This window comes from Mesoplodon bidens (assembly GCF_964165515.1).
Source record: "Mesoplodon bidens genome assembly, chromosome: 10".
Classification (NCBI taxonomy): Eukaryota; Metazoa; Chordata; class Mammalia; order Artiodactyla; family Ziphiidae; genus Mesoplodon; species Mesoplodon bidens.
This window is the reverse complement of record NC_138172.1, coordinates 8245378-8266551: the sequence shown is the minus strand read 5'-3', so window position 1 is coordinate 8266551 and position 21174 is coordinate 8245378. Positions and strand designations below refer to the sequence as shown.

Genomic DNA, 21174 nt, shown 5'->3' with positions numbered 1-21174 from the left:
AGCAAAACTTCCTGAAGGAGCTCTGTTTGGGGTCCCTGTCGCTTCCTCCTCTTGCCTTACTGCAGCTGGCTTTTGTCCTCACCGCTCCACAGAGACTGCTCTGTGCGGCTGAACCCAATGTCTCCTCTGCTCTTACCTGACTGCTCAGCACTCAGCACTGCCTACCTCAGTTAATCACTCCCTTCTTCTTATAAAGCTTTTTCCTCTTGATTTTCATGACTCTGTACACTTTCCAGGTGTCCTTCCTGCCCTACAGGCTGTTCCTCAGTTTCTCTTGTTGTCTCCTCATCTGTCCAAACTCTAACCTCTAAATATTGGAATGGCTCCAGGATGCAAACTGGGTCTCCTCCACCCTCTCTAAGTGATCCCAAATGCTTGCTGAGACTTCCTAACTTTATCTCCAGATCTTACATTTCCCTGGAATTCCAGTCTCGTATCCACTGCCCTCTTTTTTAATTATTGAGGTATAATTTACATATCATAAAATTCACACATTTAAAATGTATAATTCAGGATTTTTAGTAAATATTCAAAGTTGTGCAGCCATCACCACAACTCAATTTTAGAACATTTCCATCACATTGAAAAGATCCCTTGTGCCGATTTATAGTCACTCCCTCTTCCCATCTCCAGCCTATGGCAACCACTCATCCACTCTCTGCCTCTACAGATTTGCTTATTCTGGGTATTTCATAAAAATAGAATCATACAATATGTGGTCTTTTGCATTTGGCTCCTTTCACTGAGCATAATGCTTTTGAGGTTCATCCACAGCATGATTCAGTACTTCATTATTTTTATGGTGCAGTAGAGAACCTCTAAGCCAGTGCTGTCCCATGGAAATACAATGCAAGCCACAATTTCTAGTAGCCACATATAAACAGTAAAGAGAAACATGAAAGATTAATTTTAATGATACATTGTATTTAATCTATCAAAAATATTATTTCAATATGTATCAATATAAAAATTAATAAGATATATATATTACTAACTCTTTAAAATCTGGTGCTCGTTTTACACATCTCAATTCAGACTAGCCACCATTCAAGTGTTCAACAGCCGCATGTGGCTTGTGGCCACCATATTGGACAGAACAGCTCCAGACCCATCTAGCATTCATAGGAAGGGACTTTATTAAAAAAAAAAGAACTGAGCATTTATATTTCTCTACTGTTTCAGAAAACAAAGCTGAATGGGTTGAAAAATGAGGGGAGGAAGAGAGTTAGAGAAGTCTGAGAATAAAACTTGGAGCGAATCAGCACACAATTCCTTAATTCCTGACCAAAGCCACAAGCAGTTACAAGAGTGACTGCATGGGGCTTCTCTGGTGGCGCAGTGGTTGAGAGTCCGCCTGCCGATGCAGGGGACACGGGTTCGTGCCCCGGTCCAGGAAGATCCCACATGCCGCAGAGCGGCTGGGCCCGTGAGCCATGGCCGCTGAGCCTGCGCGTCCGGAGCCTGTGCTCCGCAACGGGAGAGGCCACAGCAGTGAGAGGCCCGCGTACCGCAAAAAAAAAAAAAAGAGTGACTGCAACTGGCTGAACAGAAGCCAAAGCAGGAAAGGAGAAAAGTTAGGTAAAACAGGAAAATTTGCTCTGCTTAATTTGATTGTGTGCCTGGGGTCTGGGGCAAATTCCTACCAGACATCAACTTGAGTTAAATTTTCACGTAGATCTAAGACCCGGAGTTGAAGCTGACGGCAGCCCACTCATGAAAGCGTCAGCCAGTGGCCTGGGTTGACTATAAAGCACATCATTTCCCTTAGGGCTGTAGTCAGCTGTGCAACTCTGACTGACAAAGGGGACCTAGGAAGAGGTTCCTGCTCTACCTCCTCTTGGTTCCAGAATTGCCCACTCCCCTACATACTCACTGTGGTCCAGGCACAGGGCCCTTCTTTTAGTCCTACCTCACCACATCCCTTCCTGCCTTCACACAGGCTGTTCCCTCTACCCCAACACTCTCTCCCCAGTTTCTCACGTGGCTGACGCCTTCCCATCCTTCAGTCTCAGCTTAAACATCACCTCCCCTCGGAGGCCTCTCTGATCACCCAGCCTAAAGCAGGTGCCCCAGTGCTCCCCAACCCCATACACAACTATTCTCTATCTCAGCCCCAATTTTCTATTCGAGGACACTCAGTTATAATTCTTTACTTAATGGTTTGTTTCCTGTTTGAGGTCTCTCTTCCCCACGAGGGCAGGAACCTTGTTCGTCTTGTATATACTGTGTCCCCATGGATGGATGGACAGACGAATGGATGGCCGGGGGGCGGGGAGAAAGGGGTAGGTAGGAATCAAAGGATCTGGGTCCTGGAGTGGAATGTGTCAGAACACACTCAAGACAGACCTTCCTCTGGCAACGAATCGAATTTATTCTCCTTCAGCTTTGACTCACATTCCAGATCTCAAGAACCTCTTTACCAGAAACATCTTTTGGAATATGGTGTTTCAACTTCTAACAAATAACAGAAACCAAAAATGTTCTGCCCTTTACCACCTGAGACCTCTTGGGGTTTTAAAAATATACTTTATAGTTGGTGGCTCAGTCATTTTCTAGAAGGTCAGAACTGTCTGGTCCCGGTGGACATTTTGCTCTGTAATGGGCTATTAAATCTTGGCCTGAAAAGGTTATGTCTCACCCCTTTTATAGACAATGCACCATGCACCCTAGAGGGGCTATAGAGTAAACTGAAAACCCGCCCATATCTTAAGTGTAAACCCTGGAGCTTACTGACTACCCAGGGCAATAAAGAGGTCAGAAATCTAAGACTCAGAGATGATAAACTAAGAATCCTCTGGCCAATAAAATGACATAGCAACAGCCAAGGGCACATAAGGGCATGCGTTCTTGTTCCCAAGATGTGGCAGTGACATTTGTAACAAGGAATGACAATTTGCAGGGCACCTAGAAGCATTTTGACTTGTGTGCCATGTTCAGAAATTCGCTTCTAAGTGAGGGTGACCCAAAAGACCTAGTTTCCTCCAACTTGTGGTTTCTTTGAGGCGTGCTGTCAAAAGAGTACTTGAGAGAAACTGAGGCGCTAGACATGATATTTCATTTCATTTTTAAAAAAAGCTTTGTATCTTTTTAGTAAAAATATTCCACTTGGCCCCATATTTCTCACCTGTTTTCAAAATGACCAGATTATCCCCCCAATATAAAATAGCTCTCAGATGACCTAAAAAGGCCATTGAGGCAGGTGTCACCCTACCCTAGCCCCACTCTTAGAAGAGCTTTCTACTGAATGGAAGAGTTAACATGTCCAGGTAGAGGGGAATCATCTGAAGATGCTCAGAAGAGTGAATTAGAAGATTCTGAGCTTTCTTTGGCCTGCTCAATTTTTTCATGCCCCAACTTTGCCCAACGGGCAAGATCTTTATCGAACTAAGTCAGCGCAAATTCTCCCCTTTCCCCTAATGCCCTTAGAATCCACATATAGCTTTATTGTGCAGGGGAGACACAAAAATGACTGAAGATTTGGTTTCAGCTTCAGTTTTTTCAGTAATTCAGTAATTTACTAACTTCAGTTAATAATAATGTATCAATATTTGTTAATTGTGACAAATATACCATATTCGTGTAAAATGAAGATGTTAATAATAGGGGAAATTGGATGTGGAGTATATGGAAACTGTACTATTTTATCTTTGCAACTTTTCTATAAATATAAAACTATTCTAAAACAAAAAGTTTATTAAAATTTAAAAAGCTATGGAGAACAGTATGGAGGTTCCTTAAAAAACTAAAAATAGAACTACCATATGACCCAGCAATCCCCCTACTGGGCATATATCCTGAGAAAACCATAATTCAAAAAGAGTCATGTACCACAATGTTCATTGCAGCTCTATTTACAGTAGCCAGGACATGGAAGTAACCTAAGAGTCCATCGACAGATGAATGGATAAAGAAGATGTGGCACATATATACAATGGAATATTACTCAGCCATAAAAAGAAATGAAATTGAGTTATTTGTAGTGAGGTGGATGGACCTAGAGCCTGTCATACAGAGTGAAGCAAGTCAGAAAGAGAGAAACAAATACCATATGCCGACACACATATATGGAATGTAAAAAAAAGATGGTTCCGATGAACCTAGGGGCAGAACAGGAATAAAGACACAGACGTAGAGAATGGACTTAAGGATACTGGGAGGGGGAAGGGTGAGCTGGGACGAAGTGAGAGGGTGGCATGGATATATATATACACTACCAAATGTAAAATAGCTAGCTAGTGGGAAGCAGCCGCATGGCACAGGGAGATCAGCTCGGCGCTCTGTGACCACCTAGAGGGGTGAGATAAGGAGGTTGGGAGGGAGATACGAGAGGGAGGGGATATGGGGCTATACGTATGCATATAGCTGATTCACTTTGTTATACAGTAGAAACTAACACAACTAACACAAGCAATTATACTCCAATAAAGATGTAAAAAAAAAAAAAAAGTTCCCCAGAATTGACCAGTCTAACAAGACCCATCCCAGTTATCAAAAGAAGCACAGTGGGCTTTCCTCACTGCTGGCTTATGAGAAAACAGGACTATAGAAATTCTTCTAGATGGCTCTTTCTTAGCCTCCATTATACTTCTGAAGCTGCATTTTCAGTTTTTTGTTGCTCTTCAGCTCAAAAGTCAGAAGAAGGACTCATAAATCACATCTCAAAGCAAGGCGCAGCTGAAGGCTAAATAAACTTGGAAGACCAAATGGGTCAGGAGTTACGCCAACCAAAACTAATTGTTATTATTATTTCATTAAGGCCATTCAGGCAAGGGCAGGAATAAAAGGTTGCATGTGAGAGCACTCACGGAGGAGCTGGAGAGAAGCACTTCCTCATCTGGGATCTTATTTTTTAAAAGAACATCTTGTTTTCTAAATCCACGGTATCTGATTTCGAAAGTACAAGTAGCCAGCAACTCACATGGACCCACCTTTTGCTACGACTCATGAGCAGCAGCCCCCAATCCCATGACCATAAAAACTGATTCTGCGAGCTGTGGAAGCTGCCCCCGTCACACACACACCCAAGCTCCTCTCTAGGACTTTCTGTCTCTCCCCTTTCCCTCTAGTCTTGCTGTTCTTGTTCCTCCGTGTTACCCACACTCCTCCATGGCCCCACTCGCCTGGTCCAATACTGAAATGTCAGGGTGGGCAGGAGGTAGAGGGGCGGGACAGGGGAAATGAAGAAAAAGCTCATTGCAACTCCATCTCCCCTACTCTTCCTCTCCATCAATGAGTTTTGACAAACCTAAACACCCATGTCTAACCACCACCCAAAGCAGGATACAGAACATTTCCATCACCTCCAAGAGCTCCCCAGCTCTCACCAGCTAGAACACACAAAACTAGTCTATGGCAATAGAAATCAGATCAGTGGTGCCTTGAGGTGGAGTGTGGGGGCAGCTGACTACAAAGAGGCACAAGCAAACTTCCGGGTGGTGGTGACAGGTGGATGTGTGTGTTTGTCAAAACGGATTTCTACACATAAAATGGGTGCATTTTATGGTATATGTCAACAAAATTGATTGAAAAATTCCATTGGTATTAGTTTTAAAGTCCTGGCTATTCCTTCAAGCCCTAGTTATTCATCTTCCTTGAAGCCTTTCCAGCTCTCCTGGGCCCACAGCAAAACCTCCCTCTCTGGACTCACAACCCTCAGAGTCTGTACTGTTCGCCTGGCAATTCAGTCAGTATTTCTGTGTGATAGTGTTATCGCTATTTAATTCTTTATGGATTCACGTGTTGTCTCCCAGCTAGAATGTAAGTGCCTTGGGGTTGGGAAATGGTTTCATTTTTCACCAGTTCTTCTAAAGCATGGGGCTCACAAATGCCAAGCGCCTGCAGAACCTGGCAGCCCCCTTGATAGCTGCTGAGTGGACAGGAATTAGGGACTTGTGTGGCCAGGATACAGTCACTAGAATGTGCACCCACAGGGAGAAGAGAGCGAGCCAGGGAAGGCAAGGACGTGTTGCAGACAGCGAACTTCCACCGGCAGTGACCACCAGCCCCACAGCCCAGCACAACTCTTGTCCTGTCACACTCCTTCCCCAGGACACTCCTGGGAGCTCTCTAGGCTGCTTCAAGCTGTCATCTCGGGGTCTACGGGCATCATCATCTTAGAAATTTCCTTCATCTCTCTTGTACTGTCCCCCTGTTTCCCCGACCCCATGTTTTCTTTCCTTTCAGGGGAGCACATCCTTCAGCCAACAGCCCTCTCTACACAGGACACAAGACTATCTCTGAGGTTGCCCAGCAGCTTCTGAAGCCCCAGGTCAGCTCCTCCCCTCAAAGCTGAGCCTCATACCCGGCTCCATGGCCACCAGGACTTGCTGTAAACCATCTGTGAACTAAAAATGCCGCCTGCCATATCAGTAAACAAGGGATGTTGCAGGCATCAGCCACTACAGCCACTCCCAACAGAGAGCCCTGAGGGAACTTGGGATGGAAACATAATGCCCAGGGACTTCCCTGGTGGTCCAGTGGTCGAGAATCCACTTTCCAATGCAGGGGACAGATTCAGCCCCTGGTTGGGGAACTAAGATCCCACATGCCACAGGGCAACTAGGCCAGAGCGCTGCAACTACTGAGCCCGTGCGTGCTCCAGAGCCCACGTGCCACAACTAGAGAGAAGCCCGCGTGCCGCAACAAAGAGCCCGCGTGCTGCAATGAAAGATCCCACGTGCCGCAACAAAGATCCTGCGTGCCACAACTAAGACCCGACGTAGCCTAAATAAATAAATAAATAAATAAATAAAACATAATGCCTACCAGTGAATCATCAGATACTGCAGCCACCCGCCACCTGCCCCCCACAACAAACGGTGCACCCTGAGGAAACTCAGGATGAGAAAAGACAGGATACTGGCTCCAGAGAGTTGAGGTGCATATCAAAGGAATGACTGCACTGAGCCCAGACTCTTGCATCTTCCCATATATAGAAAAGTGCCAAATTCCTTAACGTGAGATGTCTGGTTTTCTTTTACTAACAGCAATCTTTAGATGTTCTGACTACCTGGTCTTTGTTGCAAAAACTCCTACATATCCTGGCTCCCCACCTCGCCTCTTTGGAACAGTGTCTCAGAGTTATCTGAGATGCTGTGTCCTGGGCTTAAGTCCTCAGTTTTGTCCACTGAATAAAATATAACTCTCAGCTCTTAGCGTGTGCATTTTTGTTTTCAGTTGACACATCCTTGACCTTGGATGGTTTCTAGTTCACGTTCTGGTGACCTTTCCATTCAACGTTCATTCAGTGGCTACTGAGTGCCTGATATGAGCCAGGCACTGTTCTAGACACTAGATAAAGTGGTGGACAAAATAAGCAAGGACGTCCCTACTCTGGTTGAAGATATGATGCTCTTGGGGGTGGGGGTGTGACCAACGACAATAAGCAGGTGAACAAATAGTATATAGGAGGATTTCACATGGTGATGAGTGAGATGAGGAAAATCAAACAGAAAGAGTGTTGGGACAGAGGTGGTGATTCCTTGAGGTTGGGTGGCAGGAGGGTCTCAGGAGGAAGTGACATCTGTGCTGACAGCTGAAGGATAGGGAGCCATCCACACAGAGACATGGGGTAAGGGCATTCCAGGCAGTGGGAACAGCAGATGCAAAGGCCCTGAGGCAGGAATAAGTTGGATGAGCTTTTTTTTTTTTTTAACATCTTTCTTTATTGGAGTATAATTGCTTTACAGTGGTGTGTTAGTTTCTGCTTTATAACAAAGTGAATCAGCTATACATATACAAGTATCCCCATATCTCCTCCCTCTTGCATCTCCCTCCTTCCCATCCTCCGTATCCCACCCCTCTAGGTGGTCACAAAGCACCGAGCAGATCTCCCTGTGCTATGCGGCTGCTTCCCACTAGTTATCTATTTTACATTTGGTAGTGTATATATGTCCATGCCACTCTCTCACTTTGTCCCAGCTTACCCTTCCCCCTCCCCGTGTCCTCAAGTCCATTCTCTAGTAGGTCTGCGTCTTTATTCCTGTCTTGTCCCTAGGTTCTTCATGACCACTTTTTTTTTTTTTTTAGATTCCATATATATGCGTTAGCATACGGCATTTTTTTTCTCTTTCTGACTTACTTCACTCTGTATGACAGACTCTAGGTCCATCCACCTCACTACAAATAACTCAATTTCGTTTCTTAGATGAGCTTTGATGTGCAGAAAGGAGCTCAGTGCCACTGGAGTACAGTAGGGAAGTGGAGGATGGGTAGATGAGGTCAGGGAGGCAGGTGGAGGTCAAGTGACCTTGGGCCTCGTGTGCCATGGGAGCAGTTGGGATTTTATCCCACCCATCGTTGGAAGCCTTTGGGGAGCTTTAAGTCTAGTCCCCAGGTCTCCCAAGGACCAAACTCTGCTTTACACATATGCATTTTTCTTCTTGGACCTACAGTCCTGGCCAGGCACTCCAGCAGTACTCCTGGCCAACAGAATCTGCTAAAAAGCAACAGTGCAGATGCCTGTTCCCTGAATTCTACCCCCTACCTATTGGGGACCCGCATCACTTTATCTGGAACCCTCCTCCACAACCCAAACTAAGACTTGTGTTTGCCCCATAGTTTCTGCAGCCAGACTGGACCCCCTCAGCATCTGTACCAGAGCTATTTTCCCAGACTGCTCATCCCGGTAGGTGGCTCTGGGACCAGGCCTCATTCCACCAAGGGCCCGGGATCTCCATGTGAAACAGCTCAAGGGGCCACAACACAACCCAGCGGGGAAGACAGCCCCCCTTGCCAGCCTCTGCCACCCGACTCACCTTCGCCCAGAGTCTGCTTGAGTAAGTCATGCTTGGCCTGTAGCTTAGTGATGAGGTTACTGCCGTTCACATATTCTTTAAATTTCTGTAAGACACAAGGCACAAGGACATTACAGATCGCAGGGCCAAGTCCTGCCATTCCTGCTTCCATAATGGACCTCCAGGGCGGGAGGCCACCCTCAAGGCCCCAGGCACCGGGAAAGGAGTTTCTGCGTCGGCTCCATCAGATCCCCAGCTCTGCCAAGTGGGGCTGTCCAGTCCTATGAGGCATTTCAGGTCAGTTTGGGAACACAGAGAAAGCTCGGGGGATGGGCGCAGTGAAAGGTGCTTCTGTCAGGTGAGGACTGCAGGAGCCCGGGCAGTGGGCTTCTTTAGCCATCAAAGTTCCTCCGTGCTTCTGGGCCAAGAGCATGCAGCTGAGACAAGAGAATGTTATCTGATCTGTCAGAGGGGAGCCTCAGAACATGTCTTCTTTTATCTGGCCGCACTCTGAAGGAGGAAGGGCATTGCAGGCCCCTGGAGACGTTCCTATTAAAATAACCTGAACTGCATTTGGGGATATGATTTTCTTCTTTTTACAGATGAGAAAGGTGAGGCTGGCACAAGAAATGATTTGCCCTAGGACCCCAGGCTGCCTCTAGTTCTGGGGCCTGGCCAAGCACAACGCACTTGGAAACAGTGCCAGGAATGGGGCACCCGGAACAGAAACACATCTACCTGCCCCCAGTTCAGCCTGGCCTCAGCCATGCCTCTACACAACTACCAGCTTCCCTCAGCCCTGCCCACCCCACGTCGCCCAGTCACAGGCCTGGAGCCTTCTCTGCTGGACCATGAGCCACTGTAGGCACCGTCCATGCAGGTCCCTTTCTGCATCCTCAGCGCCTACAGCTGTGCCAGGCATATAGTAGGTACTGAGAAATTCAGCTGAAATCTCTGACCTGGTGGGGCTGACACAGCAGAGTACGAGAGAGAGACAATAAACTAACAAACACGTAAGTAAAATACACAATTGGTCAATGGTGGTGAACGCTAGGGATGGAAACAAGGCAGGAATGAGGAACTGGGAGAGAGGACAGACCTCACTGCAAAGTTGCCATTTCAGCCCCGGCCTGAAGGAGGTGAGGAAGGGAGCCATGTGGGTGCACATGGGAGGGAAGGGTCTAAGCAGAGGGGGACGCAATTACAAAGGCCCTGAGAATGAAGGCACAGGGACAGATGTGAGTGCCCCAAATCTGCCAGCTAGTTTCTCACGAAACAATCCATACGATTCCCCAGCCAGAAGACTCAGAAAGGGCGCAGGGGAGCAAAGAAGTGCGCCTCGGCAGCTCAGGACAGCTGGAACGTCACCATCTTCCCGCTGAAGACAGGTGTGGGGAAAGGCCCACGGGGAGGAGGCTGACATGTGCCCGGATAAGACTGAGGTCACCGCACCCTGGCCCCACCCTGCTGGGTTTCTGGGGCTTGTGGCGTCCTGTCTCCTTGGCCGTGGTCCTTCTTAGCTCCTAGGGCCTTGTCCCGTGGTTGCTAACAGTCACTCCCCCTTGTATCTGTAGATGGTTTTCAAACATGTACATTTGGTCCTCAACTGCAGTCTCAGATGACAAATGGTGGAAGCAGCACCATTCCCATTCTACCCAGAAGGAGAAAGAGCTCAGAGCTGCGGTCACTCAGTGTGCGATCTTGGCCGGATTTCTGAACATTTCTGGGCCTCATGCCCTCCTCAAGGTAAAATGAGTAGACTCATGGTGCTTCTCCAAGTGTGGTGCGGGGACCAGTGGCCTCCTACCCAGCTGGGGAGAGTGTCCACTTGCATATTCCTGCTCTGGAAGACTGTGAGTCTAACCCCAGGAGGACACCACAGAGACCCAGAAGTGCTCACGTTTCCAGGGTGCCACCTCAGGGAGGGTGGTAGTCTGGGAACCTACATTTTCAACAAGCTTCCTACATGATTCAAAAGCACACTTCGGTTTGATAACTACTCACCTAGAGGCTCTCTCTGGATGCTTCCAGTAATATAGCCCTCTGATTTTATCGCCCTGTGTTTAAGAATTCACCATAAAAAGCAGAGCTGCGGTATAAGTAGGTATTCTCTCCATCCTGCCTCACTGTCCCAAGCCAGGTGAAGCTGCAATCCCAAACTTGTAACTCATGCTTTGGTGGGTTAGTGCAAATTATACCTGGTTAGTGCAAATTACACACTGGGGCTCTAGGGCTTGGGGATCCTGGCTACTTCTTCCAAGCTTCACCCAGGCTTCACGTGTGACCCATGAAGAAAAGAATGCCATTGAATCGTATTAATGTTTGCTTTAAAAGGACTGTTATGTCCTCAAAATACCTAAATCATGTCACAACATCACATCATGAGGTGTACTAGCCAACCAGGTTGATAACTTGAATATTCAGATCAAAATATAACATCCATGACCCCCATCATGGATGCTGCCTTTTAATTTCAAGCAGGCTGAACCCCCTTCTTTGCTTCTGCTGCCTAAGTGACAATACTCATCCACACTCCTCACTTATCTTTGTAACCCATAAATTCTCTACCAACACAGTAGGCCCCTCGTGGAAGTGGTGAGCCCCCGCAACTGGTATGGGCTGATTCACATAGTATTCACATAGTATGTGCTAAATAAATACTTGAATGAATACATGAGTGAATCAGTTCTTTCTTGAAAGCAACAGAGTCAAAGAATGTTGATGAAGGAAATGCAGTAGGCGTCAACCGTTGGTTTTTGACAGGGATTTGATGAGGCCTAGCATGAAATGGAGGTGGATGTTAGAACTGGGTGGGTTTATGACTGGTTAAGTGACCACAATCTACAAGTGCTGATTAATGGATCAATATTAGCCTAGTGGCATGTTTTGAATCACTCTGTCTTTGGCCTGGGCCCTGAAGTACCAATTAGTTTTTTTTATTGACAAACTTTAAGGTACAGAAGCCTTGCTTTACTGAATCTGCAGACACAAGGTCTGAAGAGACAGCATATGTGATTGTGATGAGAAGCCGGATCAGGATTGTGACAGTCTGGAACCATGAGCTGAACCCCTCAAGAGGAAATCTAAGCGGTGATAAACATCAGACCCACCCAGGACATCACCTACACATCCCACAGGAGGAGGGTGGCCTCGTTTAATGGTAGTACGGTGGGAACAGGGATTTAACTGATACTAGCTTAAAAAAAAAAAAGAAAAGAATATGATCTTAGGACATTACGGAAAGAGAAGCATAGCCCCTAATGTGGAGGGAGGTGAAAGTCTCGCCCTGCTCTGGGCTGGTCACTCCGCTGCTGGGAATCTCACTTTAGAAGAAGCACTGACAAGTGGAACATGTTCCGGAGAGTGTCGCTAGGACGCTGAGGGCACTCAAAACAAAAGCCTAAGAGGCTGGATTGAAAGAAGTAGATATGTTTAGCCTGGAGAAATAAAAACCCAGCTCCCTGCAACCTTGCCAGACTGTCAAGTAGAATTAGCCTCTCTCTGCGTTGCCCCAGAGAACAGAATTAAGATCGATGACCAGAAATCCTAGTGAGGAAGATTTTTGAAGATAACAGAGATACGGGAAAACATCATAATATCTGTAGCCAGCCACAAGCCAAACAAAAGGGTTGTTTGGGGAAGGAGGGAGCTTTTTAATCTGGGGTTGTTCAAGCAGAATCCAAATGACTTTTGGGCAGGGATAAGGCTGAACAGGATCAAACATCAGATGGAAGATGTAAGGTCCCTTCTAACCTCATTCCATGTTCACTAAATACATGTTGCAGTAAAGCCCCGATGGCTCTCATCCCTGTTCCTCCTTGGCCAAGTGAAATGTAAGTAATCTGCGATTCTACATGAAGGGCTGGCAACTCACCAGCAATTTGCAAAGATCACTCAGGGTGTTGTTTGCAGAGTCCACGCCCAAATTTGACACAACTTGACATGACAACCATACACTAAGCTTGGGGGTTGTTACTTGGGGCGTGCACCTGGCTCTATTAGCCCTTTTTCCTCTCACCCTACTGAACACAACTCTCTCTGTATTTTTTCTAGAACAGGAAAATCACAATAACCGTCAATCCAAGATCAAGGCCGGTGCTACCCACTGGTAGCTCACTTCCTGCATTTCACAAAGCCACGCCAGGCAATTTAACCTGAAAAGCACGCTGGAAGACCTGTAGGCCTAACTGACCCACATGGTTCCTCTGGCTCCCAGTAGTTTGGGCCGCTCCCCAAAATCACTGCTGGTGGGGTGGCAGACAGAGGGTCCTGGGCCAGGACGCCACTTACTGTAAAATAAAACATTTCTGTCTCCTGCTGGTTGGCTCTCCTCTTGGCGATGTTGACCTTGCTCATGTAGGTCTCGGAGGCGGCTGACTTCACAGACTCCGTGGACCGGCTGTGTTGGAAGGCGTCGGAGACGTCGAAGTCCTCCACAGTCAGCATGTCCTGCAAGGTCTGCATGGTGGCGTCCAGGGTTTTTCTAACCTGGGGAAACACAAAAAATCCTTCAGGTTGACAAAAATCCTTCAGCCTCAGAATGCCTTTGACACCTCAAAGTCCTTTCCCAACCGTTCCTTGATTTCTTCCACATAAAGCATCAGGAGGCAGGCAGGACAAAGATGCTCATTTCCTTTACAGTAATGTGGAAAGTAAGGCCAGCAGCTGGCTGGGGGAAGAAGCCAGGTGGCCTAATCTAAAGTCATGTCATGGGACTGCTTCTGCTGGAGACAACATCGGAGACTGTTGTGACCAACAAGGAACTTGGGTTTTGAGGTTTGTGTTTCTTTATGGTTATAAAACCCCAAACCAGCTCCTCCTGGGACACAGGTCCCTGAGGAGGAGCAATGCTAGAAACGCTCCCCGTTTCCTTCACCCAGAGAAGGGAGGGGACACGGTCTGGATAAGGGCAGCGCTGTCCTCAGTGAGTGAACTCCTCCGCTGTCGGCCACTGAGTCCACACACACAAGCCTGACTGAGAAAAAACAGCCTTGAGGAAGATAGACCTAAGACACACGCAGTGTGCTCGGTCCTCCAGGACTCCGATTCCTCTCCCGGGACCAAGCGGGACCCCGGAGGCTCCACACACAGGGCCCCGGCCTCCCCACAGCCCTTCACTGAACTGTGCCTAAAGGGCGCACTGGAACTTGGATGGAGGGTCGTTCCAAACACAGTCCTGGGAGAACTGCGTCCACATTCGCTGCACAGTGATTGCTGCTCAAAGCCTCTCTTGTCACTCAGATCTCAACTTAAAAGTCGCCTCCTGGTGACATCAGGCCTCCCCCCGCCCACCCCCGACCACCATCCTTAACTTAGTGTCTGATATTCTGTGTACATATTCATTTATGGGTTCGTTCGCTTTTGTGTTTTACCACCTGTCTTTTCTCACTAGAACATAAACTCCGTGAGAGGAGGTACTATATTGTCTCATCCACTCACTTAACTCTGCACAATGTTTAGTGCATAGTATGTGCTAAATAAATACTTGAATGAATAAATGAGTGAATCGGTTCTTTCTAACATAGCCTCACAGAAGCTCAGGTTCAAAACTGAGCATTTCCATGGCCATGAACAGCCTACCCAGAGGAGCATGTGCTTCACCCTCCTTTCCGTGGCCCCGATTTCCAATTTAAATTCCATTAACATTATTATCCATATACAGCATATACCGTTCCATGTCAACAGTTTAAAACGCTTCAGGGGAAGATGTAGGGCATAAATAAAGAAAGAAATCACTCTGGCCGTATCCTCTCTCTTCTCAGGCTTGAGAAACAAAGATATAATTTGTCTCCACATAACCTCCCCCAGGGACTGCTTTGATTCGTTCATCCTTAGCTACACTCTGGCTCACGTTCGTCCTGGCTACGTCCTTTTTGAAGACACAAAGCAATCTGCCCTCTCTGCCTAGAACAGCCCTCTTGAGGTCTGAAGACAGGGACCACGGCTCCCCATCTCCAGCTGCAACCGCACTTCCCGAGGATGGACCTGCCCATGATCTCGGGTGACACTCCCATGTCCTGGTGTCCTCCAATTGGGTGATGTCCTCCCTGGGTGGGGGCATCCCAGCTGGAACAGGAGGTCTCCCATGTGGCCTCATCAGTGCACATCAGAATGGAGCCACTCCAGCTGGTACTTCCATTTGTGCCCACCTGGCGGAAGTCCTGAGCCACCAGCTGCAAGGGAGGTATGCTGGCCACGGTGAGACAGAAGCTCTCTGGAGCTCAGAATCTATGACATGTTTAGTGTGCCCTAGGTTATTTCATTGTGTAATTTAAAATACCTACTATATTTCTGATGATAAAAATAACATAAGCTCACTGCAGAAAATAGAGAAAAGCACAGAGAGGAAAACAGAAATCACCTATACTCCTGCAACCCAGACAAAACCACTATCAACATTCAAAGTATTTCCTTCCAGTCTTTTTTTGTATGCCCGTGAATATGCACAGAAACGTGCACACATACTTCAGTTTATCCTGGTTAGGACAGTACTGAACATAGAGTTCTACTTCCTCTTTGCTTTTCTTCAACATCTTGTGAGCATTCCCCATGCCATCAAAGATTCTTGGTGTAGGCGGTTCTGACAGTTGTGCATCTTACAGATGAACCCTGATTTCTTATGTGTTCCATGGCAAGAGTGGACTCTGCAGGACCAGTCAGGCCTTTGTAAAGAAATCCCTCACAGGGCCGAGGGGCTCACTCACCTCCTCGTTCTCGATCTTGAGAGTGGCCAGTCTGGACTGCAGCTGGTGGTACCGCATGAGCAGTTCCGTCTGGACGGGCTGCTGAGCACTGACCTGGCACACCTGCAGAAATGACAGCCACCGCCTGCGGTTGACCCGGGCCCTCGCCACCTGTGCGTAGCTGGGGCCGGCCTATCATTAACATCCCCATCGACAGCTGCGGAAACAGGCCTGGAAAGGTTAAGTGACCTGCCCAAGGTCACACAGCTTGTACCCAGTGACACCAGAGCCAGCCGGGAGCCAGGGGCCACCCTCTCACGCTCTCGGTTGTGGTCTACATTTGTGCAGCACGTGATGGTTTGCTACTCAGAGCTTGGACATAATCTCATTAAGTGAGACTAATTGGTTAATTTCCAGGCAGGAAGTGGTGGTAAGGAAGCAACTGCCTAAGAGAAACCAGTGAAAAGAACAAAGGATGGGCTTCCCTGGTGGCGCAGTTGTTGGGAGTCCGCCTGCCGATGCAGGGGACACGGGTTCGTGCCCCGGTCCGGGAAGATCCCACATGCCGTGGAGCGGCTGGGCCCGTGAGCCATGGCCGCTGAGCCTGCGCGTCCGGAGCCTGTGCTCCGCAACGGGAGAGGCCTCAACGGTGAGAGGCCCGCGTACCGCAAAAAAAAAAAAAAAAAAAAAACGCAAAAAGAACAAAGGATGGGAAACAGTTAGCGGAGTGGCCCAGCGGGAAGATGCTCGAGTGAGAGGCAGGCTTGGGGCAGCGGCCCTCTCACAGGGGCGGCTGAGAGAGGAGGGGAGAAGAGAGGAAGATAGGAGAGCGATACTGTTCGCCTACACCCATTCCCACCAGGGCTCTCACTACCTGTGGGCTGGGCTGCCTGCCGTAACTTGGCTGAGCTCATAAGGGACAGCAGGTCTCTGTTCTTTACCACTAACTGGGCAACCCAACCCTGCAGTCACCAGATGATGAGCCAAAGGGCTGGCATGAGGGCACAGGGATGGGGCAGGAGCTGTGGGGAAGCCCGGCAGAAGGCATCTCTTGCAAATGAAGAAAGTGGGCAGAGCCACTGGAGGGTCCAGCAAATGCCATCGTTAAAGGCGCCTCCTGGTCCTTCCCTGCTAAGCAGGTGCAGCGACAGCCCAGCTGAGCTCCCACTGGGATCCAGAGGCTGGCTGGGTCCCCCTGACTCTCGTGTGCCTGGGGGGAGGGAACGGGGCCACTAGGAGAAAGTTCTGGGCACACGTCCCTGGGGTAGAGATGGTGGAGACGGGGAGGCAGACATGACACCTGGTGGCTGTCTCCGTTGGTTCCAGGGACTGGGGCCTGAGCCCTGGAGAGAGGAATGACATGGAAAAGCTCAAGGAGCTATTTTCATAAGAAGTTGTGTGAAACTCAGGTAACTAGTGTGCTGCTTAGGGGCTAGTGAAGAGCGCCTTCTCCCATTTTTTTTTTTTCCAGAACATAATGAGGATGTCAGCAGCGCAAGCCCTGAAGAAAACTGGGTTGGCTGGTACTCCAAGGGCTCACAGCACTGGAGCACAGGTCCGAGTGGCTCTGCTGAGGCCCCGCCTTCGGTGATTCGAGGCTATCCATCCGAGGGGAGAACGTGAGATGATTGTCTGTGTGCAGATGCGGGACTCCCTTGGGGTCTTCTAGACATAGCTGCGAGGGATTTCATGGGAAGCTATGGTCTCCCAATTCTGCAGGTAGGGGACTTGAGCCACCAAGATTAAGGTATTCGTGGTAAACTCCTCAGCTGGGGAAGCCCATGCACCAAGAACTTGACCCCAGGCCTCTCAGCTGACCTTTTCCTCCCACCGATGCTCTGGGAGCCCAGGGGAGACAGACGGAAGCAACCTCAAGCATGGGCTCCTGGGAGAAGCCTACCTCGTCCCCCATGTGGGGCTGGAACTCAAACTTGAGGGGTGGACAGAAGACCTGGTTGCACATGTCCATGACTGTGTGCTTGTCACTTCGGGAATCCAGGTTGTCCACCGCGTTCTCGATGACGTCCAGCCCCTCGTGGCGAGAGGTCTCCAGGTTGTACTCAGCTGAGAGGTAGGTCCGGAAGGTGCGGGCCAGGCTGGCGTGAAAGCCCAAATCGCAGCACTTGGAGAGAAGCACACACAGAAGGTGCAGGTGAGGGTGGTGACATGGAGGTGGGGCCGTCACAGTGACTAACGATTACCTCCTATTCCACGGTCAAATCTTTCATGCTGGAGGCCCTCATGCACTTTGGAATCTTACGACACAAGTCATGGCAAAACCCTCAGAGGGAGCGGGAGACTGAGATCTGGGCAATGGCAGTGCTCCTCGCGGCTCCCCAAACTCACTGCCTTCTTTCTCATCTCCAGGCCTTCACACACGCATTCCCTCTGCCTGAAGACTTTTCCTCTCTCCTCCTGCCTAAATACTCTTCCTTTGGTTTCAGTTTAGAGGTCACTTCCTCCAGGAAGCCTTCCTTGATGTTCTCCCCACTCAGAGTTCACACCAGGTGTCCCTCATCCAGGTGTCCACAACTCCCTCCACCTCTCTCACGGTAACACCCACTGCTTGGCATTGCGTTTGCCTTTAATGCATCAGGGTTATGCAGGCTGAGCTCCCTGAGGACAGACCCACTGGCTCTTATCCACCGTTGTACCTCAAGATCTAGAGCTAGGGGTTTCCCTGGTGGCGCAGTGGTTGAGAGTCCGCCTGCCGATGCAGGGGACACGGGTTCGTGCCCCGGTCTGGGAGGATCCCACATGCCGCGGAGTGGCTGGGCCCGTGAGCCATGGCCGCCGAGCCTGCGTGTCCGGAGCCTGTGCTCCGCAACGGGAGAGGCCACAACAGAGAGGCCCGCGTACCACACACACACACAAAAAAGATCTAGAGCTAGTAGGCACTCAATAAAAATTTGGTAAATAAAAAGATGAAAGGGTTGTGTGAAAAAGAAAGCTGAAAGGTAGGAAAGAGGAGGGGTCTGGCCCCCGGGGAATTGGAAGGCAGTGCCAGGCAGCTCCCTCTCCTGGGGGTGGTGATAATGGCGATAATGGGTCCCCTCTGCAGCCAAGGGAAGAGCAGTGACCCTCTGACTTCCTGACGGGATACACCAAGGCCAGAGGAAAAGGACGCACCCACCCTCAAGGAAGCCTGACCGAGCATCTGTTGGGCCGGATCCCTGTCTGCATGAAGACATGCGAAGCAGCCCCAGCTCTGTCACAGATGACGCAGGAGCCTCCCCGAAGGCGCCACTCACAGAATTCTTTCCCAAAGCCTCATTGTCCTACCAGTGTGTCCTGCACAGCTGGTGCTCAGGAGTCAGTGTTCCGTTTTCCTCTTGCTTAAACTGCCTGATTTCTCCCAACATAACATCCCCAAGTAAAGCTGACCTGTATAATTTTGCCTCATTCATTATTTTCTTCCATATGTGCGTGTTTGTCTAGTGGACTGGACCCAGGGGTGTTAAACAGATAAGCATCTTTACCACCCTGGGAAGTTCCCCAGGGCATGAACTGTGTACAGTCACCCCTGTACCCCCAAACCCAGTAAAAGACCTGGTGTAGAGGAGGGCGCTTGGAAAGTGCACGCTGAATTACAACTGCCCAGCCCAAGTGTGCAAGGGCCACCAGAGGCCCACTCCCACCCATGGAGGTAGAAGCCACAGGGTGATACTCCTCTCCCAGGCCCCAAAGGCTCCCTGTCGTTCCCCTCCATCAGGGCTCCAGGGGCCACCGGCCGCCCCACATGCCAGCTAAGGACAAGGGCCAGCCCTCCCTCAGCTGATGACTCGCACCAGGCAGTGCAGGACCCTGCTCAACCCCAGACTCCCCAGGAGCTCACGTCGATGAGGTCGGAGACATCGTGGATGTAGTATTTGCTTATAGCTGCATTGGTGGCCGCCAGATTCAGCAAGTAGTCGTTCCGGGCCTTGGTGCATTTCAGCTTGTTCTCAGAATACTTTGCCTGCCTCTGGAGGAAGTAAAGAGTGGATGTGAGAGCAGAGCCACTGATGGGAGGGATTTGAGATTTTCTTTAGGGTCACTGCCTGCGATCAGCTCCCCGCACGGCCCTGGAAAGCCTTACTCCATGGGCCAGGTGAGTAAGATCTGGACCCTGTACTCAAAAAGCTCACTTGACACTGCACATGTGCAGCCATCGTCGGCACTGTTGGGTAAGCAGTGGCCTTTTCCGGGGGTCTGCCAGAGCAGAGTGTAACTAGACCTCCGGAGGCCCCTACTCAACACCCCCAGAGGCTGCCCAAACCCGGACGACAGCCTGTGAAGCCCTCGTGACCTGGCTCTTCCTCCACGTTCCTGTCATCCCCTCCCCTGCACGTCCTTTAAGAGGCCAAGTTCATTCCTGCCTCTAGACTCAGACCCATTCCCTCTGGCTGGCAGGCCACCCTTCCAGGCCCCTGCGTGGCCTGCTCCACGTCATTCAGGTCCTTAGCCACGGTCACACAGTCGCATGGGCCTCTGACCACACAACCGTGTCTAAAATGTGTCCCCGGCATCTTGACCGCCCCCTCCCCACATTCTGTCCTGCTCTATTTTTCCCATTCATTTAATCTTTGTTCAATTTTTAGTGATTATCTTCATTTTTATTTAATTTTTAAGAGACTTTTTTTAGAGCAGTTTTAGCTTCACAGAAAAATTGAGAGGAAGGTGCTGAGATTTCGTGCACACACCCCTACTCCCATACAAACACCGCATCCCCCCATATCAACACCCCCCTGGCACCAGGTGGTACATTTGTTACAATTGATGGACCTATACTAACACATTGTAGTCACCCAGAGTCCACAGTTTACCTTAGGGTTCAGTCTTGATGTTGTACATTCTGTGAATTTGAACAGACGTATAAGGACATGTATCCATCATTATAGTATCAGAGCAGTTTCCCTGCCCTGAAAATCCTCTGTGCTCTACCTGTTCACCCCTGTCTCCCACCTAACTGCTGTAACCACTGACCTTCTTACTGTTCCATAGTTTTGCCTTTTCTAGAATGTCATATAGTTGGAATTGTACAGTATGTAGCCTTTCCAGATTGGTTTCTTTCACTTTGTAACATGCATTTAAGGTTCCTCCATGTCTTTTCCTGGCTTGACAGCTCATCTCTTTTTTTTTTTTTTTTTTTTTTTGCGGTATGCGGGCCTCTCACCGTTGCGGCCTCTCCCATTGCGGAGCACAGGCTCCAGACGTGCAGGCTCAGTGGCCATGGCTCACAGGCCCAGCCGCTCTGCGGCATGTGGGATCTTCCCGGACCAGGGCACGAACCCGTGTCCCCTGCATCGGCAGGCGGACTCTCAACCACTGCGCCACCAGGGAAGCCCAGCTCATTTCTTTTTAGTGCTGAATAACATTCCATTGTCTGGATGGACCACAGTTACTTAGCCACTCACCTACTGAAGGACATCTTGGTTGCTCAATTTCTTTCATAAGTACTTTTCACCAGCCCAAATTACACTTTTTACCTCTTTGAGTACTTGATGATTTTCAGGGTCCCCTGCTAGAAAGTAAGCTCTGTGAAGTCAGGGACTTAATGGTCCCTGTTCATGACAGAGCCTACAGCACCCAGAACAGTCCCTGCGTGGGCAGCATGAAATGACTGTCACTGGCTGTCTGGATGTGCGTGGTGGGGAGAGGCGGGGTGGGCAGCCAGAGGTGCGGTCTTGGCTAGGAGCTGGACCGCCTCCCTGGGAAGCTGCTTCTGTTCTGGGCCATCCTGGGCAGGAAGCGGTAAAGAGTCCGTGGGTTGGAGA

At 49.3% G+C, this 21174-nt stretch overlaps 1 protein-coding gene across 2 annotated transcripts in view; it reads right to left on the bottom strand.

The window, feature by feature from the left end:
- SRGAP3 (SLIT-ROBO Rho GTPase activating protein 3) overlaps positions 1-21174 on the bottom strand; it is a 282947-nt gene that overhangs the window by 53886 nt on the left and 207887 nt on the right. For both annotated transcript variants that reach the window (XM_081245040.1, XM_081245041.1), the window contains 5 exons: positions 19254-19382; positions 17319-17540; positions 15440-15541; positions 13026-13223; positions 8757-8841 (listed from right to left, as the gene is read on the bottom strand). In XM_081245040.1, coding sequence (XP_081101166.1) covers positions 8757-8841; positions 13026-13223; positions 15440-15541; positions 17319-17540; positions 19254-19382 — 736 coding nt within the window. The remainder of the gene's footprint in view (positions 1-8756; positions 8842-13025; positions 13224-15439; positions 15542-17318; positions 17541-19253; positions 19383-21174) is intronic.